The sequence below is a fragment of the Oncorhynchus kisutch genome, linkage group LG3 (assembly GCF_002021735.2).
Source record: "Oncorhynchus kisutch isolate 150728-3 linkage group LG3, Okis_V2, whole genome shotgun sequence".
In the NCBI taxonomy this organism is placed as follows: Eukaryota; Metazoa; Chordata; class Actinopteri; order Salmoniformes; family Salmonidae; genus Oncorhynchus; species Oncorhynchus kisutch.
In genome coordinates this window covers 73438286-73461813 of record NC_034176.2, presented here as the reverse complement: position 1 = coordinate 73461813, position 23528 = coordinate 73438286, and the positions used below count along the sequence as shown (strand labels likewise).

At 47.6% G+C, this 23528-nt stretch overlaps 1 protein-coding gene across 1 annotated transcript in view; it reads left to right on the top strand.

Moving 5' to 3' along the window:
- The window catches only part of LOC109881355 (transcription initiation factor TFIID subunit 4), a 121696-nt gene extending 99530 nt beyond the window's left edge, over positions 1–22166 (top strand). The window contains exon 14 of the mRNA XM_031814346.1: positions 19237–22166. Coding sequence (XP_031670206.1) covers positions 19237–19407 — 171 coding nt within the window. The 3' untranslated portion in view covers positions 19408–22166. The remainder of the gene's footprint in view (positions 1–19236) is intronic.
- The last annotated feature ends 1362 nt before the right edge of the window (positions 22167–23528 follow it).

Below are 23528 nucleotides of genomic sequence, written 5' to 3'. Positions count from 1 at the left end.
ATGCATCAGACACTGGAATTAAATAGACCAATGTTCCCTAAAAATACTGAAGTACATCTCTTTCTGATGTGCGTCCCGGGCAAAAAAAATTCATTGATCTTGGAATGTCCCTTGGCAATTATAAAATATTAAATCCAAGTCACACTTTTGGGCTCCAGCTTAATTTTTTTTTCTGGCGCTTTTCCACCGCTCTCCCATTTGATCAATTTAAATGGAATGGATGGTAATAAAACAGACGGCACTAATAATAATACCTCAGAACTGGAGGTCCTTGGTAGGTTCCAGTGTTGTTTCTTCCTTCTTTTTTGGGGTATTTTTTCCTAGATATTCCTGGACATTAAACAAGCGATATCTCCAGCAACAACAGACTGAAGACTTCACACTAGAATTCCCCTGCAGTTCCATCAAGCCATGCAAATGACTTTCATTTCACCACACCGGGGATTGAGACGTGCGTGTATGATATATTTATTTCTAAACACAAAGTCTGTTCAGTCTCTTATGTTCCAGAACTCTGGGGACGACAATTATTTGTCAGCTGCTTTTCATTTAGGGCAGTGGCCCCGGTGCCTCCCTCCCCGTCCCCTCAGTGTCCTCTGAGATTAGAGAAGGGGTCCACAGTTAATTGCCCAAATCATTAAATGTAACATTGATCTCAATAAATATATTCACCCAGCTGTTTGATGAGGTACACGGTTCATTAAGCCCTGCACTTGTTTGTCGTTTGCCTAATTAAGATGTAGAATTGATCATTGAGTGCTGTAATGTACAGTGTAGTATAGCCTAGCCAGGCTTGTTGTACAGGATCTGAGTGCTGTAATGTACAGTGTAGTATAGCCTAGCCAGGCTTGTTGTACAGGATCTGGGTGCTGTAATGTACAGTGTAGTATAGCCTAGCCAGGCTTGTTGTACAGGGTCTGGGTGCTGTAATGTACAGTGTAGTATAGCCTAGCCAGGCTTGTTGTACAGGATCTGGGTGCTGTAATGTACAGTGTAGTATAGCCTAGCCAGGCTTGTTGTACAGGGCCTGGGTGCCATAATGTACAGTGTAGTATAGCCTAGCCAGGCTTGTTGTACAGTGTCTGGGTGCTGTAATGTACAGTGTAGTATACCCTAGCCAGGCTTGTTGTACAGGGCCTGGGTGCTGTAATGTACAGTGTAGTATAGCCTAGCCAGGCTTGTTGTACAGGGTCTGAGTGCCTGTCTTCTTTATCTTGGGTGTTAAGGAAAGGCATCCGCTTGATAAAGCTCTACCATTTAGCACACTGACTGCAATGGGAATTAGACATCCTGTGCTAATTAACAAGCCCAATTAACTGTGAAATTCAGGCGTTTTTGACAAATAATCTCAGCAGAATTCAGACATCATCACCCTAGACGGTATCATCATCTACCTCTCAATGAAGAGAAAGAGAGGGAGAATAAAAGACTTGTGATTTTGGAGAGGTGCTCGACAATTGTTTGTTTTTCTCAAAGGTAATAATTTGTTGTAGAACCCCATAGGTTAAGTTGTTATTCGTCAAGTATATTACATTACAAAGGTTTTCATAGTCAGTCAGGTGGGTTGGATCAATTTAGCACACTTCCTTAAGAGGGCCACCACATACGTTACTGAAAACTACATTTCTATTGGATGATGCCTTTTTTTATCTGGTTGAATAGCCTAATTGCCGTTCTAGAACTGAGACCAAAGAATTCAAATAAACAGACAGATTGCTCCTATTTGTGAGTGAAGCATTAACAAGCCAGGGGGAGCGTTAAGTCTTTGTTCTCTGAGGAGAAGTACGGGACAACAGAGCTTTGTTGTGGTTGGAAATGGTTGGAGTGAGATCAGCTGGCCAACATGTAACTAACTAACTCAAGGCTCTCCTGACCAGTTCTTACGAGTTAATTTACTGTTCACATGAAACACGAAACAAAGAACTGTCATCGCCGAGAGAACTTCGCTCTGTGGCTTTTGTGTCTCATTCCCATTTTGATTCATTATCACATGTATTTTTTAGATTGCATCAATTATGTATTTGTTGGACTAATGAACACTCTCTCGACTGATAGAACTTTGGGAGTTTGAGTTGTGAGTGTGAAGAACCGGATTTGGTCTGCCCAGATTGCGTCAGTGTGGCTGATTACATGTCAGTTGAGAGCGATAGATGTGGTCTTGCTGCAAGGCTTGGTGAGTCTTTGTCAGTGTTTATATAAACCCACAATGAAGGAGAGGGAGCCAGGGGAAGTAAACATACCTCCTGGGTCAGACTGGATTACTGTATGCAGTGTGTGTGTGTGTGTGTGTGTGCTGGCTTTATTACCTGTCCATTACATCCACTCTGCTGTCTGACAGAGGACACTACTACGGTGTAAACCAGGCACATTACATCCACTCTGCTGTCTGACAGAGGACACTACTACGGTGTAAACCAGGCACATTACATCCACTCTGCTGTCTGACAGAGGACTCTACTACGGTGTAAACCAGGCACATTGCATCCACTCTGCTGTCTGATAGAGGACACTACTACGGTGTAAACCAGGCACATTACATCCACTCTGCTGTCTGACAGAGGACTCTACTACGGTGTAAACCAGGCACATTGCATCCACTCTGCTGTCTGATAGAGGACACTACTACGGTGTAAACCAGGCACATTACATCCACTCTGCTGTCTGACAGAGGACACTACTACGGTGTAAACCAGGCACATTGCATCCACTCTGCTGTCTGACAGAGGACACTACTACGGTGTAAACCAGGCACATTACATCCACTCTGCTGTCTGACAGAGGACAGACACTACTACGGTGTAAACCAGGCACATTACATCCACTCTGCTGTCTGACAGAGAACTCTACTACGGTGTAAACCAGGAACATTACATCCACTCTGCTGTCTGACAGAGGACACTACTACGGTGTAAACCAGGCACATTACATCCACTCTGCTGTCTGACAGAGGACTCTACTACGGTGTAAACCAGGCACATTGCATCCACTCTGCTGTCTGATAGAGGACACTACTACGGTGTAAACCAGGCACATTACATCCACTCTGCTGTCTGACAGAGGACTCTACTACGGTGTAAACCAGGCACATTGCATCCACTCTGCTGTCTGATAGAGGACACTACTACGGTGTAAACCAGGCACATTACATCCACTCTGCTGTCTGACAGAGGACACTACTACGGTGTAAACCAGGCACATTGCATCCACTCTGCTGTCTGACAGAGGACACTACTACGGTGTAAACCAGGCACATTACATCCACTCTGCTGTCTGACAGAGGACAGACACTACTACGGTGTAAACCAGGCACATTGCATCCACTCTGCTGTCTGACAGAGGACACTACTACGGTGTAAACCAGGCACATTACATCCACTCTGCTGTCTGACAGAGGACAGACACTACTACGGTGTAAACCAGGCACATTGCATCCACTCTGCTGTCTGACAGAGGACACTACTACGGTGTAAACCAGGCACATTACATCCACTCTGCTGTCTGACAGAGGACACTACTAAGGTGTAAACCAGGCACATTACATCCACTCTGCTGTCTGACAGAGGACACTACTACGGTGTAAACCAGGCACATTACATCCACTCTGCTGTCTGACAGAGGACTCTACTACGGTGTAAACCAGGCACATTACATCCACTCTGCTGTCTGACAGAGGACACTACTACGGTGTAAACCAGGCACATTACATCCACTCTGCTGTCTGACAGAGGACTCTACTACGGTGTAAACCAGGCACATTACATCCACTCTGCTGTCTGACAGAGGACACTACTACGGTGTAAACCAGGCACATTACATCCACTCTGCTGTCTGACAGAGGACACTACTACGGTGTAAACCAGGCACATTACATCCACTCTGCTGTCTGACAGAGGACTCTACTACGGTGTAAACCAGGCACATTGCATGGCGCTGTGCTCACGGTGATTTGGATGCTGTGCAGTAGCAGTTTAATAGGAAGTCTACCATTGACTGGGAACACAATGGCTTTGGGTGTGTTTGAATATCAGGCAACGCTGGAGGTGTTAGTCGGCAGGGCGGGCGCCGGTGGGCACTCCCACAGCTTCCCGCCCCTGGTGCAGGAAGAATGAAGCACTTCCTTTTACATGATATGTAATTATTATGGCAGACAAGGGTGTGGGTTTAATACCGAGTCAATATGTAGATAAGGTTTTATACATACACACAGTTAGATTAGCTGCCTCAAAATGCTGTTACTGTAGAACAGGTTGCTAAAACACTGTGCAGGTATACTGAGGAAGCCTTTAGGGCCTCTGCAGGAGAAATCTGTTGAGAGAAATGAAGCTTCCAGTGTACGTGAAGAAGGCTGTAAAATGTTAAATGTGCTGTAAATGTCCCAGGTTTGACAACCCCTTTCAATATGACACCCAGCCTTTGGTAGGTAGGTCAAACATGCACATGGAGTTGCTCTTTAGATTTAAACTCCTCAAGTTTCAGTTGGTTCTTTCTGGGGCATCTATATAAAACATGAAGATCATCTCTATCTGTCCCCTGCAGACCCAGGATGTTAATCAGAGCTGCTCTTCAGACGTAGCCTACTCCCCCTGCCTTTAATGACACACTGTAGCTACACGCTTTATACACGCTTTACATCAGGTGGGGATTGGTGACAGGAGCAGTACAGGAACAGAGCGTACGATGGCTAAGGCGATAGTTTGCAAAAAAGGACCCATTTATTTGAGATCAAGGACCTGTTTAGAGTTTGAACCTCCACTGGAAAACTCCTCTCTAATATCTCAGTGATCTGCATAAGCAGTCCCTTGGTGCACTGGGTTACATTACATGTTCCTTGGAAGTGAAAAGTGTCGCTTCTCGTATGTGGTTTTATGGGACAACACTGACAGTTCTGGGTAGATGGGTAGAGTGTGGTGCTCTGGGATCTACTCTTGTGCCTATAGTTTGCCTCCCATTACCCTGTGAAGTCAGGATCTATTAGTACCACAGTACGATGCTCTATAGTTCACTAATGTTGGCTACCATTATGCTAGCCTACTTTCTTCTCCCCAATTAGGCCATTTCTGTCTGGGATGTGTTCAGTAATGTGTTCAGTATCTGGTCATCCTTTACTCTTTCCTGAGTAGCTTCTTTATTTCTGTTTGCTGGTTCCTGTCCCTCCCTGCCCAAGTTTAGGAGTGATTCACTTCAACAAAGACATCTGAGTTGGACCACAGCCCTCATTTGGCATCTTTCTTAAAGGCCCAATGCAGCTGTTTTTATATCAATATCAAAACATGTCTGGGTGACAATGAACTACCACACTGTTATTGTTTCCCTTAAAATTGAAATAAAATAAATAGCTTTTTAGCCACAAACAATCATTTTGCTAGGACTGTCTGGGAGTGGTCTGAGTGGGGAGGGGAAAACTTAAAACTAGCTGTTATTGGCAAAGAAGTTTGGAACTGTCTTTCTTATTGGTCTATTAATCAATTTACAGCATGGTGATGTCATCAGGCAAACCGAAACTCCCGCTCTGTGTAGATTATATTTTCATCCAGCAACTATCAGGAAATAACAATGATCACTTTTTTTCACTCTTTCACAGTGTTAGTTTCATCAGCTGTTGTACAATATAATATAAAATACAGGAACAACTGAATTTTCACTGCACTGGGCCTTTAAAAGTAGCTAACCATCAGTTGAAAAACACCCCGACCAGTGCCTTGGTTATTAACTCAGTCACCACCCACTCATTCAACTTGAATTAAAAATTTAAAACCGCAAGAAATGACACTGCCACACCATTTAAAGTGTGTAAAAACCAACAAGGGCTCATTAGCAGAGTACTTCTGAAGACAAGCATTCTGACTTGAGACTCATTACACTTTCCCCATTTTAACTCTAATTGGGTTCATTTTATATATGAAACGCTCTGAATATTTAATGCAGAAAAAGTTTGGCACAACTGATACTTTCTGAACAGCAGTTCTGAAGATACTTGCCCTGATAAATTGCCCAGGTTATCAAGCATGTAGAGTACAGTATTGTCCTATTAGTAGTATGTTGTACTGCTGGACATAGAGCTTCAGAATGGGTTGCTAGGATGGGGGTTCTATGTTCAACAGTCTAATAGTCTTATTGTTTAAATGTCCATGTGTTTTAATGTTAAAAGACAAAGACATTTCATGTTGGGTCTAATCGATTTGATTTAGGTAATAACAGCTCTGTTGTTGTACCACTGGCAAACAATAGACCATCAACCCCACAATGTTATTACCAACTTTAACATCGGGAATATAACCTACTTAATATATTGCAGTCTCTTAATTTGGGAAGATAGTCAGCTAGTCCAGCTAAGAGCGTTGCAATTAAACATATTAAAAAATATGTTGTGTTTTTTGTTGTAGTTTCTGCCATCTCCGACTCGCTCCTCAACAAAATCTTTTGTTTCTCTGAGGTTGGAAAATAAAAAACACCCCAGAATCTGTTTCCAGGCACGGAAGTTTGAAGTTCTTTGTTTGGAAGGAAGGTTCCGGGTGCTGCACACTGTTTAGCTTGGTGACCCTGTGACTGTCTTCTGAGGAGTTGTATGAGCAGCCCTCCAGAATACTGCTTCAGGTTCAGCTTTCATCTTAGCAGTAACCTGTGGACTTTGAAACTCAAGGCGATGGAATTGCAGCTTTGTCAGTACACTACTAATTAGAAAATTCCTAACCTAAAGCAAGATGTTTTAATTATGTGTTGTGTCAACGAGTTTGCAGATTTAATCCATGGTTGGTACACACTCAAGTGTACCACGAACTGTGTTGTTGTACTCACACCGTAAATCAACTGTTAGGGATTTGTTTTAAGGCTCTTTTTCCCTTTCCCTCTATCTGCCCCTATAACCTTCTGCCTTCTCATCCTCCATGTTTGTTTTAAGCCATCACATGCTTAAGTAGCCAAACTAGATGGTGAGTTAATGTGTTAGCTCGTGAAAAAGCTGTTCTGATTTGCGTTGGTTTGTGTTGTGTGTGAGGCTGAACAGTGTGACAGCTAGGCTATAGAGCTGTAGCTGGGTGTACACTACAGCGCTGGTCTGTTGCCGTGAGTCAGTGTGAGGAAAGCCAGGAAAGGGTTAAACAGAAATTGAGCGGGGATGCTGGGGGCAGCAGTGCTGCAGAACATAGCAGTGTTCGTGCGAAGGCAAGTCATTTCCCGAAACACTGCAGACACATGGCCTGCGGCGCTCTGAAACCTTTGGAGACCAAAATGGCTTGCAGGAGTTAGAAGTAATAAGGTGTTTTTTTGCCTCTTTCTCCTTGACTGAAATTCTGCACGGTTGCTATGCATTATTGCCATGGAGCTGGGTAGCAGTTTTTATGTTTTATGTGGGTATTAAGATGCTCTGCAACTGGCATTTCTTTGTATATTTGTTGTTCTTTAGTGGAGAACCAAATGGAAGTTGTTTGTTTTGAAAGTAATTCCTACATGTTTTTATCAGGATCAGAATGCCAGACCTGACTATTTTTCTCTCGTATTTGTTAAGTTTTTCCTTTTTTGTAATCTTTTCAAGGACAAAGGGAAAATATGAGACCCTTTTTAGATTAAAATGACTATATTTACCTTACATGGTTGAACATTCTCTCTCTCTCTCTCTCTCTCTCTCTCTCTCTCTCTCTCTCTCTCTCTCTGTTTCATGATCATTGTCATAGTGCTTTCCTTTCTGGTGTATGGTTTCCTACAGAATAGGACCTCTCTATGAGCCCTGACCCTCCACAAGGTCAGATAAAGGGCAATCTGTGTACGAGTCTGAACATAAACCTGCAGTATTAGTCCAGTCTTCCTCTGTCCTCTCTCCCATCCTGACCCTCTGATTACCAGCAGACTGAACCAAAGCCTTTTCATCCCCTCCCCTGGTTCTGTTAATCTTGGCTTGCCTTCTCTTCGTGGTTCAAAGAGGGGCTCCGGCATATAATCTGGTGTATGGTACATCTGTGAATTATTATTCTAATTCTTTATACGTTTATTAGAGCTGAATAAACTCCACATCAAATACATCACTTGGGCGATGTCAAAAGGCCCGGGGCAAATCAGCCGACATCTGTTAACTCTTTCAAAATGGCCTCATCCAGCATGTCTGTGGGCGTATAGGGGAGAGGGAGAGAAAGAAAGAGAGAGAGCGAAAGAAAGAGGGACAGGGGGAGAGAGAGCAATGGGGACAGAGAAAAGAGGGAGAGAGAGGGAGAAGGAAATGGAGGGAGAGGGAGAAAGAGAGGAAGAGAAAGAGAGAGAGGGGCTCTGTTGCTGATTAATGGCTGCCGTAGGAGAGAGGGAGAGGCGGTTGGGCAGACGGAGAGTGCAGACCGAGCGTGGAGAGAGAGGGACTGCACTCCCACGGCTGGGCTACACACTATAAACAGAACTGAGGGAGGGAGGGAAGAGAGGAGGAGAGGAGCGTTCCCTGGATGAAATGCAGCGTGGAGGTGAACATGTGGGAAAGCTTTGTGTTCCTGGCACACAGTCAGTCAGTCGGTACGGTGGTGATGGGAGGGCCTTTCCTAACTTCACAGAGCAGGGCGGTGGGTCGGGCTCTTTGACTAAGAGGGACTAACACACTCACTAACCCTTTCACCACCGTCTGACCACTGGTCCCCCATTAGATGTTCCCAGTTGCACAGCCGGTCAGCCACAGTCATGACTGTTGTACCGTTAATGTCTGGTTGTGCCTTGTCAAAATAACTCCTGGTTTAGCTTGTCAATAAAGAGGTTTCGTTCGTTGTAAGTCTGTTTGTAAGTCAGAGATTAAATTTTTTTGCCGTGAGGTTCAGGCTTTATGAACATGTGGAAAGGGATGGTTTAACATGTAAGTTGTAGGTTAATATGTACATACAGCCCACATAGCCAAGCTATTTCTTGACCTTACAGATTTTTTCCCAGAATGTGAAACACACACATTAGATGACTTTTGGAGAAACTGTGCAGACTGCTGTGTGCATATGCACTCTTGTCTGTCTGTCTGTGTGTGTGTGTACATGTGTGTCTGCAGCCTCCTCTCGTCCCACCCCCTGTCTGCAGCCACCTCTCCTTCCAGCCCCCTGTCTGCAGCCTCTTCTCCCCCCAGCCCCCTGTCTGCAGCCTCCTCGCTTCCCACCCCCTGTCTGCAGTCTCCTCTCTTCCCACCCCTGTCTGCAGCCACCTCTCCTCCCACCCCCTGTCTGCAGCCACCTCTCCCCCCAGCCCCCTGTCTGCAGCCTCCTCTCTTCCCAGCCCCTGTCTGCAGCCACCTCTCCTCCCAGCCCCCTGTCTGCAGCCTCCTCTTTTCCCACCCCCTGTCTGCAGCCTCCTCTCCTCCCAGCCCCCTGTCTGCAGCCTCCTCTCTTCCCAGCCCCTGTCTGCAGCCCTCCTCTCCTCCCAGCCCCCTGTCTGCAGCCTCCTCTCCTCCCAGCCCCCTGTCTGCAGCCTCCTCTTTTCCCACCCCCTGTCTGCAGCCTCCTCTCTTCCCAGCCCCCTGTCTGCAGCCTCCTCTTTTCCCACCCCCTGTCTGCAGCCTCCTCTCTTCCCAGCCCCTGTCTGCAGCCTCCTCTCTTCCCAGCCCCTGTCTGCAGCCTCCTCTCCTCCCAGCCCCCTGTCTGCAGCCTCCTCTCCTCCCAGCCCCCTGTCTGCAGCCTCCTCTTTTCCCACCCCCTATCTGCAGCCTCCTCTCTTCCCAGCCCCTGTCTGCAGCCTCCTCTCTTCCCAGCCCCTGTCTGCAGCCTCCTCTCCTCCCAGCCCCCTGTCTGCAGCCTCCTCTTTTCCCAGCCCCTGTCTGCAGCCTCCTCTTTTCCCACCCCCTGTCTGCAGCCTCCTCTTTTCCCACCCCCTGTCTGCAGCCTCCTCTTTTCCCACCCCCTGTCTGCAGCCTCCTCTCTTTCCAGCCCCTGTCTGTAGCCTCCTCTCCTCCCACCCCCTGTCTGCAGCCTCCTCTCTTCCCACCCCCTGTCTGCAGCCTCCTCTCCTCACAGCCCCTGTCTGCAGCCTCCTCTCTTCCCAGCCCCCTGTCTGCAGCCTCCTCTCCTCCCACCCCCTGTCTGCAGCCTCCTCTCCTCCCAGCCCCCTGTCTGCAGGCTCCTCTCCTCCCAGCCCCCTGTCTGCAGCCTCCTCTTTTCCCACCCCCTGTCTGCAGCCTCCTCTTTTCCCAACCCCTGTCTGCAGCCTCCTCTCCTCCCAGCCCCCTGTCTGCAGCCTCCTCTTTTCCCACCCCCTGTCTGCAGCCTCCTCTCTTCCCAGCCCCCTGTCTGCAGCCTCCTCTCTTCCCAGCCCCTGTCTGCAGCCTCCTCTCTTCCCAGCCCCTGTCTGCAGCCTCCTCTCCTCCCACCCCCTGTCTGCAGCCTCCTCTCTTCCCAGCCCCTGTCTGCAGCCTCCTCTCTTCCCAGCCCCTGTCTGCAGCCTCCTCTCCTCCCACCCCCTGTCTGCAGCCTCCTCTCTTCCCAGCCCCTGTCTGCAGCCTCCTCTCCTCCCAGCCCCCTGTCTGCAGCCTCCTCTTTTCCCACCCCCTGTCTGCAGCCTCCTCTCTTCCCACCCCCTGTCTGCAGACTCCTCTCTTCCCAGCGCCTGTCTGCAGCCTCCTCTCTTCCCAGCCCCTGTCTGCAGCCTCCTCTCTTCCCAGCCCCCTGTCTGCAGCCTCCTCTCCTCACAGCCCCTGTCTGCAGCCTCCTCTCCTCCCACCCCCTGTCTGCAGCCTCCTCTTTTCCCAGCCCCTGTCTGCAGCCTCCTCTCTTCCCAGCCCCTGTCTGCAGCCTCCTCTCTTCCCACCCCCTGTCTGCAGCCTCCTCTCTTCCCAGCCCCTGTCTGCAGCCTCCTCGCTTCCCAGCCCCTGTCTGCAGCCTCCTCTCTTCCCAGCCCCCTGTCTGCAGCCTCCTCTCCTCACAGCCCCTGTCTGCAACCTCCTCTCTTCCCAGCCCCTGTCTGCAGCCTCCTCTCTTCCCAGCCCCTGTCTGCAGCCTCCTCTTTTCCCACCCCCTGTCTGCAGCCTCCTCTTTTCCCACCCCCTGTCTGCAGCCTCCTCTCTTCCCAGCCCCTGTCTGCAGCCTCCTCTCTTCCCACCCCCTGTCTGCAGCCTCCTCTCTTCCCACCCCCTGTCTGCAGCTTCCTCTCTTCCCACCCCCTGTCTGCAGCCTCCTCTCTTCCCACCCCCTGTCTGCAGCCTCCTCTCCTCCCAGCCCCCTGTCTGCAGCCTCCTCTCTTCCCACCCCCTGTCTGCAGCCTCCTCTCCTCCCAGCCCCCTGTCTGCAGCCTCCTCTCTTCCCACCCCCTGTCTGCAGCCTCCTCTTTTCCCACCCCCTGTCTGAAGCCTCCTCTCTTCGCAGCCCCTGTCTGCAGCCTCCTCTCCTCCCACCCCCTGTCTGCCGCCTCCTCTCCTCACAGCCCCTGTCTGCAGCCTCCTCTCTTCCCACCCCCCGTCTGCAGCCTCCTCTCTTCCCACCCCGTGTCTGCAGCCTCCTCTCTTCCCACCCCCTGTCTGCAGCCTCCTCTCTTCCCACCCCCTGTCTGCAGCCTCCTCTCCTCACAGACCCTGTCTGCAGCCTCCTCTCCTCCCAGCCCCTGTCTGCAGCCTCCTCTCCTCCCAGCCCCTGTCTGCAGCCTCCTCTCTTCCCACCCCCTGTCTGCAGCCTCCTCTCTTCCCACCCCCTGTCTGCAGCCTCCTCTCTTCCCACCCCCTATCTGCAGCCTCCTCTCCTCACAGACCCTGTCTGCAGCCTCCTCTCCTCCCAGCCCCTGTCTGCAGCCTCCTCTCTTCCCAGCCCCTGTCTGCAGCCTCCTCTCCTCCCAGCCCCTGTCTGCAGCCTCCTCTCCTCCCAGCCCCTGTCTGCAGCCTCCTCTCCTCCCACCCCCTGTCTGCAGCCTCCTCTCCTCCCAGCCCCCTGTCTGCAGCCTCCTCTCTTCCCACCCCCTGTCTGCAGCCTCCTCTCTTCCCACCCCCTGTCTGCAGCCTCCTCTCTTCCCACCCCCTGTCTGCAGCCTCCTCTCTTCCCACCCCTGTCTGCAGCCTCCTCTCTTCCCACCCCCTGTCTGCAGCCTCCTCTCCTCACAGACCCTGTCTGCAGCCTCCTCTCCTCCCAGCCCCTGTCTGCAGCCTCCTCTCCTCCCAGCCCCTGTCTGCAGCCTCCTCTCCTCCCAGCCCCTGTCTGCAGCCTCCTCTCTTCCCACCCCCTGTCTGCAGCCTCCTCTCCTCCCAGCCCCTGTCTGCAGCCTCCTCTCTTCCCACCCCCTGTCTGCAGCCTCCTCTCCTCCCAGCCCCCTGTCTGCAGCCTCCTCTTTTCCCAGCCCCTGTCTGCAGCCTCCTCTCCTCTCTACATAGTGCTGATCCAGCAGTATTGGCTCTGCTGGGCCAACCAATCCAACCCTCTCTGTGCTGTGTAGAGCTGTGTGTATGCTAGGAAAAGTGTGCCATTAACCCTCAGCCCGAAGGTGTGACCTGAGCCAAATCCAATATTGGCTCCAGCATCAAAGCCCGGTGCCACTCAAGTTCAAAGCTGCTGATCAGCAGAAAGACCCTAAACAATAAAGGACCAAATGCTAATTCCTAAGACACCTAGGAGCTTCAACACCACCAGACAATTAGCCAGGAGAGGAGAGGAGAGAGAGAAGGAGAGAGAAAACATACATTATTAATCAAAAGTAAATTTAGCAAAGTGGGGACTAATCTTGGCCCTCTCTGCACCCAAGGTTGAACAGTAGATTAGGGAAGATAGAAAATATTGAAGGTAGACTGACCTGAGCTCACCATTTCCTTACTGTGGAAGAAAGAAATCTTCCCTTTATGATATAGATACTATCCTATAGTAATGAGTGAATAACACAGCAGTGTATGGAGGACAATATCTAAATGAGGGTAAGCATCCTCTTCCTGTCTTCCTGATCAGTTTGTGTGCTGAAATATGTAGGCGCCATAATGATACTGAGTGAACACCATGCACATCATGTCAGTTGTGTCGTTGTGTGTTTCTGCATGTACATGCACACCCACGCTCCCTGGTCTCTCCCAGCCAGTGTGTCTATCCAATTGGCACACTGTCATGTTAGAGTGTGGAGGTGAGGAGGTAAGGGCTGTAGCCAGTGTTAACGGACTGGGGCCCTTCTCTAGAGTATCCAGTCTCTATAGTCACCTCTCCTCTCCTCTCAGCCCCATGTCCTCTCCTCAGGTTCTCCACAGCTCTGTCTGTCTGTGTGTCTCAGGGCACCAAACAACTGGAACGTCTGAAAGGATGTATCGAGGTATCCCTGTGTGTGTTGCAGGATGGATATGTCATGTGACATAATGCCTCGCAGCACCCATCACAGATAAAATGACAGATGCTGCTTTTTGCCTAGTGGATTTTTCTCAGCAGCAAAGACGATTTTGCAAAGACGAACTCTCTCTGTCTGTCTCCCTCTCTTTCTCTCTCTCTCTCCACGGTGACCTTACGAAGCGTGCCATTCTGCCGTTCATTTAATGTCAGACACCATTACTATATAATTGCTGTTTGATGGGAAAAGCGTGGTGTTTTGACTTCTCGCCTCTCCTTATTTCTGACACTCAGCCATCTGCTTTGTTTTGTGTTTGTGAGTGTATTTTCCTATTTTCCCCCTTAACATGAGTCAACATGCATTTGAAAGAGGGATTGGTCTCCATAGATACAGACAACAACAGACCGTGTGTTTGGGTTGCTGGCAGGTTGCAGAGGTTTATTAAGATGAGGGGAGGAGGACGAGGCTGCCTGCGACACTGTTGCGTTAGCTAAGTGAAATCAGCTTGGCTCGCTGGCAGCAGGCTGACCTTTCTCCCTGTATTTGGATCACTTACCCAGGCTGAGGCTCGCCATGAACTGGGTCCGCACAGGAGCTGAGTGAGGCATTCTGGGAGCTCCAGACCACAAGGCTAGGGGGCTAGTAGTGATGTCCAGGGCTACTGCCCATCCCCACCTTCCTCCTCACCCCTCCACGCCACACGCCGGCGGCCACCCCGTCTGTCCAGGTGGATGGATGGCTTTGATTGGTGGAGTGTGTTGCTGTGTCGCAGGGCGGTGGGGTGAGTGGCAGTAATTGGCATGGCAGCGGGCAGGCCCATCTTTCACGTGTGGTCAGTCGTGATTGGCCTGATGAGCCAGGCAGGGTGAGGGTAGGGGCGCTCCTTCCCAGTGAGGACCCTGGGGACGGAGGAGACAGACGGAGGCCTGTCCCGTGTGCACCTCCACCCCGACTGGCCCTCCCGACTTGTCAACATCACTGACAGGAACAGATGTGTGGAGGGAGACATGGGAGGGACAAATGGAACTCTATTCCCTATATTCCCTACTTTTGACCAGAGCTCTATGAGTACTATCGTGCACTCTATAGGGAATAACTTTTGACCAGAGCTCTATGAGCACTATAGTGTACTCTATAGGGAATAACTTTTGACCTGAGCACTATGAGTACTATAGTGTACTCTATAGGGAATAACTTTTGACCAGAGCTCTATGAGCACTATAGTGTACTCTATAGGGAATAACTTTTGACCTGAGCACTATAGTGTACTCTATAGGGAATAACTTTTGACCAGAGCTCTATGAGCACTATAGTGTACTCTATAGGGAATAACTTTTGACCTGAGCACTATGAGTACTATAGTGTACTCTATAGGGAATAACTTTTGACCAGAGCTCTATGAGCACTATAGTGTACTCTATAGGGAATAACTTTTGACCTGAGCACTATAGTGTACTCTATAGGGAATAACTTTTGACCAGAGCTCTATGAGTACTATAGTGTACTCTATAGGGAATAACTTTTGACCAGAGCTCTATGAGTACTATAGTGTACTCTATAGGGAATAACTTTTGACCAGAGCTCTAAGAGCACTATAGTGTACTCTATAGGGAATAACTTTTGACCTGAGCACTATGAGTACTATAGTGTACTCTATAGGGAATAACTTTTGACCAGAGCCCTATGGATACTTTAGTGCACTCTATAGGGAATGAGGTTCTATTTGGGACGCAACCTAGAGACTACAGAGAGGCTGTGGCCACCCTTACTCCCCCACTGTCATGTATACAACGTCTATAGGGTGAGTTTGTACAACTGCACTGTAGTCTTGGGTCCTGTAAATCCATACCTTTCATATGCTTGCAATTAGGCTCTGTCTATACAACTGTATGTTTATAGAGTGGTGCAATCAATGTAATTGTGGGAGGGTGTTATGGGGAGTTCCTAACGGAAATGTCTGTCTTATTTCTTTCTGACTGGGTTACAGTGGGTGAGTGGGCATTTTGGTGGATTTGCTACCTGATGTTTTTCATTTGGAAACGTAAACGGTTGTCTGTGATTTATATCAGGGTTCTGTATACACTCATTCTATATTTTAATTTTCCCGCTTCTTTGCATAGAATTGAATACAAACGAGGAGTTAGTTTCAGAATGGAAAAGTCAGCTCAGATCTGTGTTAGCTGATTTGTTTATCTAGAGAAAATGTGTTCATTTCCAGGGCGATATAAAGAGCTATGAAGACAATTAAATATGAACAATGTCTTCCCCCTCAGTCTGACTACATCAAGATTGTTTTCATGATCTTCACCTCCTGCTAGTTTAAGTGCAAAGTAATGCTGCAAATGATTTCTTTGTACACTAGAATGCACCTAAAGCTCTGGACTTTATTAGTGAATCAGCTTTGATCTCGTTCTCTTACTCTACAAGAGGGTTTTACTTTGTTAAAACTGAAGTAAGGGCTTGTAAGTAAGCATTTCACTGTAAGGTCTACACCTGTTGTCACGTTCTGACCTTAGTTATTTTATTATGTCTTTGTTTTAGTATGGTCAGGGCGTGAGTTGGGTCGGTTGTCTATGTTCCTTTTTCTATGTTTTGGGATTTCTTTGGCCTAGTATGGTTATCAATCAGAGGCAGCTGTTTATCGTTGTCCCTGATTGAGAACCATATTTAGGTAGCCTGGTTTCACTTTTGAGTTGTGGGTGATTATTTTCTGTTTAGTGTGTGTTTCGTTTGTTCTCTTTTGTTACTTTGTATTTAGTGTTCTGTTCAGTTTATTAATAGGATGAATAATTACCACGCTGCGCAATGGTCTGACGAAGACGAACGTTACAGAATCACCCACCACCAAAGGACCAGGCAGCGTGGTAACGGGCATCAGCAGCGATCTCAGGACTCCTGGACATGGGAGGAGATTCTGGACGGAAAGGGACCCTGGGCACAGGCTGGAGAATATCGCCGCCCCAAGGCTGAGCTGGAGGCAGCGAAAGCCGAGAGGCGGTGGTATGAGGAGGCAGCACGGCAGCGTGGCTGGAAGCCCGAGAGGCAGCCCCAAAAATGTATTGGGGGTGCACGCGGGGAGTGTGGCGAAGTCAGGTAGGAGACCTGCGCCAACTCCCCGTGCTTACCGTGGAGAGAGAGGGACCAGCCAGGCACCGTGTTATGCGATACATAGCCACGCCTCGTATCGGCCGGGCTAGAGTGGGCATCGAGCCAGGTGCCATAAAGCCGGCTCAGCGCATCTGGTCTCCAGTGCGTCTCCTCTGGCCGGGGTACATGGCACCAGCCCTACACATGGTGTCTCCGGTTTGCCAGCACAGCCCAGTGCGGGCTATTCCACGTCGCCGCACTGGCCTGGCTATGGGGAGCATTCAACCAGGTAAGGTTGGGCAGGCTCGGTGCTCAAGAGCTCCAGTGCGCCTTCACGGTCCGGTCTATCCGGTGCCACCTCCACGCACCAGCCCTCCGGTGGCAGCCCCCCTGCACCAGGCTGTCTCTCCGTCTCCTTCCTACAGGTGCTCCTGCCTGCTCAGCGCTGTCAGAGTCTTCCTCCTGCCCTACGCTGCCAGAGTCTCCTGTCTGTCCTGAGCTGCCAGAGTCTCCCGTCTGTCCTGAGCTGTCAGAGTCGCCCGTCTGTCCTGAGCTGCCAGAGTCGCCCGTCTGTCCTGAGCTGCCAGAGTCGCCCATCTGTCCTGAGCTGCCAGAGTCGCCCGTCTGTCCTGAGCTGCCAGAGTCGCCCGTCTGTCCTGAGCTGCCAGAGTCGCCCGTCTGTCCTGAGCTGCCAGAGTCGCCGTCTGTCCTGAGCTGCCAGAGTCGCCCGTCTGTCCTGAGCTGCCAGAGTCGCCCGTCTGTCCTGAGCTGCCAGAGTCGCCCGTCTGTCCTGAGCTGCCAGAGTCGCCCGTCTGTCCTGAGCTGCCAGAGTCGCCAGTCAGCCAGGAGCTGCCAGTCAGCCAGGAGCTGCCAGAGCCGCCAGTCAGCCAGGAGCTGCCAGAGTCGCCCGTCTGTCCTGAGCTGCCAGAGTCGCCAGTCAGCCAGGAGCTGCCAGACATCCAGGATCTGCCAGAGCCGTCAGTCAGCCAGGAGCTGCCAGAGCCGTCCATTAGCCAGGAGCTGCCAGAATCGCCTGTCACGCCAGCGCTGCCAGAATCGCCCTTCACTCCGGAGCTGCCGGAGTCTCCCGCCTGTCCGGTGCTGCCGGAATCTCCCACCTGTCCGGTGCTGCCAGAATCTCCCGTCCATTTGGGACCCGTGGCTTAGGTCCCCAGTCCGAGGTCGGTGGCGAGGGTCGCCGCGTTAAATAATTCACTGTATCACAATTCCAGTGTGTCAGAAATGTACATACACAAAGTTGACTGTGCCTTGGAAAATTCCAGAAAATTATGTCATGGCATTAGAAGCTTCTGATAGGCTAATTGACATAATTTGAGTCAATTGGAGGTGTATCTGTGAATGAATGTCAAGGGCTACCTTCAAACTCAGTGCCTCTTTGCTTGACAATCAAGACCGCAGACGATCAGCCAAGACCTCAGAATAACAATTGTATACGTCCACAAGTCTGGTTCATCCTTGGAACCAGTTACCAAACGCCTGAAGGTACCATGTTCATCTGTACAAACAATAGTACGCAAGTAAAAACACCATGGGGCCACGCAGCTGTCTTACCGCTCAGGAAGGAGACGTGTTCTGTCTGCTTGAGATGAACGTACTTTGGTGCGAAAAGTGCAAATCAGTCCCAGAACAACAGCAAATGACCTTATGAAGATGCTGGAGGAAACAGGTACAAAAGCATCTATATCCACAGTGAAACAAGTCCTATATCGACATAACCTGAAAGGCCGCTCAGCAAGGAAGAAGCCACTGCTCCAAAACCGCCATAAAAAGCCAGACTACGGTTTGCAACTGCACATGGGGACCAAGATTGTACTTTTTGTGGAAATATGAAACGAAAATGTAACTGTTTGTCCATAATGACCATTGTTATGTTTGGAGGAAAAAGGGGGAGGCTTGCAAGCCGAAGAACACCATCCCAACCGTGAAGCACGGGGGTGGCAGCATCATGTTGTGGGGGTGTTTTGCTGCAGGAGGGACTGGTGCACTTCACAAAATAGAAGCAACATCTCAAGACATCAGTCAGGAAGTTAAAGCTTGGTTGCAAATGGTTCTTCCAAGTGGACAATGACCCCGAACATACTTCCAAAGTTGTGGCAGAATGGCTTAAGGACAACAAAGTCAAGGTATTGGAGTGGCCATCACAAAGCCCTGAACTCATCCTATAGAACATTTGTGGGCAGAACTGAAAAAGTGTGTGTGACCGAGGAGGCCTACAAACCTGACTCAGTTACACCAGCTCTGTCAGGAGGAATGGGCCAAAATTCACCCAACTTATTGTGGGATGCTTGTGGAAGGCTACCTGAAGTGTTTGACCCAAGTTAAACAATTTAAAGGCAACGCTACCAAATACTAATTGAGTGGATGTAAACTTCTGATCCACTGGGAATGTGATGAAAGAAATAAAAGCTGAAACAAATAATTCTCTCTACTATTATTCTGACATTTCACATTCTTAAAATAAAGTGGTGATCCTAACTGACCTAAGACAGGGAATTTTTACTAGGATTAAATGTCAGAAATTGTGAAAAACTCAGTTTAAATGTATTTGGCTAAGGTGTAATGTAAACTTCAGACTTCAACACGTTGGGTGACTTAGACACAGAGGAGTGAAGGCGTTCACAGTATTGAAAGCCTTGTCATGATTGGATGATATTGATGTTAGTGATCTGTTGTCCCTTACTTACTTTACCTTCCCCTCTATCTGTGTCTTGTCTCTCTCTCTTCTCTCTGTCTGTTTGAGTGCCAACTCAAACATTTTGAACTTGAATTGGTTATTTAATTCTTACCAGCCACCTACAGCCGCTAGCCTTGGAGCACATGATGTTCATGATGTTGGTGTACATTGATGTTGAAATGGATATGTTATCCCAGGACTTCCCCTTGTCCTCCTCTCTCTCTCCCCAGGTATCAGGCAGCTCAGTGGGGTCGCCGGGCGCCGCCTCCTCCCCCTCCACGTCCTCACAGCGGCAACGTCAACGCATCACCCGCGTCAATCTCAGGGACTTCATCTTCTACATGGAGCAGGAGAAAGGGACAGCCCACTCACTTCTGCTCTACCGGGCTCTGCTCAAGTAGCACCCTCTCCCTCCCAGCACCCTCCTCTCTCTTCCTTACCATCTCCTTCTACCCCTGCAACGTGCCTTCAATCGGGTCAGATGTTTCAGCTCAGTGTCTGTTGTGATGTTGATATTAACGTAGCTTTTGATATAAAGGCGAGAGAAAAAACTCACTAAAATATATTGTATGTGTCTTTATCTGTTTTAGCTTCATGATAAATACACTGAGTACCAAACATTAAGAACACCTTCCTAATATTTGCCTTTTGCCCCCAGAACAGCCTCAGTTCGTCGGGGCATTGACTCTACAAGGTGTCGAAAGTGTTCAACAGGGATGCTGGTCCATGTTGACTCCAATGCTTCCCACAGTTGTCAAGTTGGCTGGATGTCCTTTGGCTGGTGGACCATTCTTGATACACACAGGAAACTGTTGAGCGTGAAAAACCCAGCAGTGTTGCAGTTCTTGACACAAACCGCTACGCCTGGCACCTACTGCCATACCCCGTTCAAAGGCACTTAAATATTTTGTCTTGGTCATTCACCCTCTGAATGGCACACATATGCAATCCATGTTTCAGAAATCCTTCTTTAAACTGTCTCCTCCCCTTCCCCTTCATCTACACTGATTAAAGTGGATTTAACAGGTGACATCAATAAGGGATCATAGCTTTCACCTGCAGTCTCCTGGTCAGTCTATGTCATGGAAAGAGTAGGTGTTCTTAATGTTTTGTACACTCAGTGTATATGTATTTAGAGTGTTGACTTTAAGGCCATGGTGATGCAAACTCCTTGGGTATTATTGGGACTGGGTTTTTTAAAGAGAAATGGGTTTTTGTGTCTAAGGACCTGAGCCAGTACTTTTTCCATGTCAGTTGTAAATTTGATGTCCCAGGCGAAATACTGAATGAACCATCTCAAAGTGATTTTCTTTAAAAAAAATCCTATTCTGAACTTAATACAGCCTACAATATTCTCTAGAATGTATTTGTTGAACAAAGTTCAGTGAATATGGTCACACAAAACTAACAAGTCATAGAGTGGTCTGATTCTTTATACCAGAAACATATCCGAGCAGCTTTTTGGAAAGTTTATCTTCAGAAAATGGATTACAGCATAACAGAAATGGAGCTCTTTAAATGTAAATAGTCATTTTGAAAACTTTTGAACAGCATGTATGATATTTTTACCACATGTAATGTTAATGACTCAATACTGAGATATTCTGTAAAATCATGTGCATTGAAATTTGTAATGATTAGAATGTTATTTTATTTGGATCCCCATTAGCTGACGCCATGACGACAGCTAGTCTACCTGGGGTCCGACACAAAACGAAAAAGACATTACAGACAAAAAGACTTTATAATTTACATACAGTACACTTAAAAAACATGAACAAATGTAAAATACCTGAAAGGTAACATTTAACTGTTAATAAGCTAATTGTATTCTTTGTATTCTTTTACTTTATAAACTTTATTTCAATACAATGCAGATAGTCTTATCCAATCCAACAGGTCAATAATCTAACAATGGTCAGAGTTACCACAGTCCACCAATATGGTGGATTCTGGCCAGTCACCCTCATTGAGCAAGGCACAGTAGTCTCTCTCTGTACCCAAATTTATGGAGAGATTATTTTTTTCTAGATGTCCCTGTAGAATTTAGATGTTGGCCATCTGTCTCATTGTTTGTGCCCATTTCCACAATACTTTAGGTTGTCTGAAGAACCTATTCTGTGAGGCCAGGCCCATACCCTCAGCAGACGCCCAGAGTGCAGTATGGTCGTTCGACAAGCAGCTCTCATCTTAGGGTTTCCTCTGTTTCACTTCAAGACTATTAACAACACATATCAGACGTGTGAGCAGCTGGACAGTTGTTGAAGTACAGTTTTGAGAATTCTTCCTTTAAGCCTAATATTGACATTGCAATGTTTTTAGAGTTGTATGTTTTTATGTTCTCTCCAGAACGAGAGGTGGGAGGCGACTGCCTCTCTGTCAGTAGCTATAGATCCTTGTCATTAGGGTCCAACTCTGCAAGGCCTCAGTGTTGTCACCTGTTTCTGACCATCCTCTTATTGGTTGGTTGTGAATAGCCCAGCCTCTATGCAGCTTGTCTTGTGTCGCTTTGTCATTTATTTGTTGAATGGGCAACATTTGAAATGAATGTTCATTGAAGTTCTTTCTAACAGCACTATTATATACAGTTTCTTTTATTACTCATACAATGAGAAAAAAACAGAACGCTGTGTTACCAATGTATAGAAAGAAATAGTTCCTGTCTCTTAAGCATCAAACAGTATTGTCAGTTGGTGTTGAAAGGGAAACGTATTTTTTTAACTATTTATATATTTTTCTTTTGAGTTATTTTTTAATTGGCATTTCATTTGCCACATTTTGGGCAATGCAATTGTATCTCACAAGTACTTATAGTTGAAAAAATGTAAGTTTAAAAGCACAAAAATACCTATTTGTTCAGTGGTTATTAATATTTGAATAATTATTTGTATGATTTCTGATAAATTAACAGGAGAACATTTCTACTACTTCAGCTTTTTAGCCTTAATATAAGGATTACTGATGTACCCAGTTGGAAGATGTTTTAATGTATGGATCATTTGTAAATATTGTTTACAGGACCATGTGTTTATTAGGACCATGTTATTTTTGGTAAACTCTGTACATATCCTGAAAATGTCCTGTTTGTGTGAAAAACATATTTCTGTATTTGTACCTATTTTGTAAAGGAATAAATAAACTGTTTACTAAACTAAGCAGACACAGACTTTTGTGATTTGAGTACAATTTCTTTGAATATCCATAATATCCATATCCATCTGTAATATGTTTAGTAACACTTGATACCATACAGTACAGTTCTGTAGTTTTGCAGAGCAGCTGGATTTGGTAGTACAGCTTTATTAAAGTACTGTACTTAAATTGTGTATCTGTAGCTTAGTGTTGTAATTACTGTACTATATAACAGGTTAGTATGTTAGCTACTCATAATAATCCCTTTCTCTTAATTATTTCAGTTTAACCCAAACTGAAATTGACTATTGAAACCAACTTCATATCCATTTACTAGCATTACACATGCTAAGTACAAATTGAGTTAAGTACCAGTGTTAGAGACCAAGAAGAAGTCCCCTCCGGATTCTACTGCTAATTAAGCGGCAGCATTTTGAAAAGACCAAAACGTTTAACTCGGTGCAAAACCCAGGGATTTGGGAGCAGATTCTGGTGTTTGTTGTCCAGGTGCAGGGATTTGGGAGCAGATTCTGGTGTTTGTTGTCCAGATGCAAGGATTTGGGAGCAGATTCTGGTGTTTGTTGTCCAGATGCAGGGATTTGGGAGCAGATTCTGGTGTTTGTTGTCCAGGTGCAGGGATTTGGGAGCAGATTCGGGTGTTTGTTGTCCAGATGCAGGGATTTGGGAGCAGATTCTGGTGTTTGTTGTCCAGGTGCAGGGATTTGGGAGCAGATTCTGGTGTTTGTTGTCCAGATGCAGGGATTTGGGAGCAGATTCTGGTGTTTATTGTCCAGATGCAGGGATTTGGGAGCAGATTCTGGTGTTTGTTGTCCAGATGCAGGGATTTGGGAGCAGATTCGGCTGTTTGTTGTCCAGATGCAGGGATTTGGGAGCAGATTCTAGTGGGTTTGGTCCAGATGCAGGGATTTGGAAGCAGATTCTGGTGGGTTTGGTCCAGATGCAGGGATTTGGGAGCAGATTCTGGTGGGTTTGGTCCAGATGCAGGGATTTGGAAGCAGATTCTGGTGGGTTTGGTCCAGATGCAGGGATTTGGGAGCAGATTCTGGTGTTTGTTGTCCAGATGCAGGGATTTGGGAGCAGATTCTGGTGGGTTTGGTCCAGATGCGGCAGCAGAACCATTTGAAAGTCCCTTTGGCCCCTCAGACTGCTGATCCTGATTTACTAAACTGGTGCTCTGCAGAGATATGTTTGTGCAGGGTCTGACACATTTTTCTGGGGGATTATAGTATATTGAGAGTTCACTTCAGGTCAAACTGAAAAAGTTCATGACCACCTAAGAAACAACAAGAGATCTGTTTTACATGTAACTGCATGAGGTGTACTGTATTTCCCCTCTTGAAAGAGACAGTGTTAGTGCAGATGAAAGGAG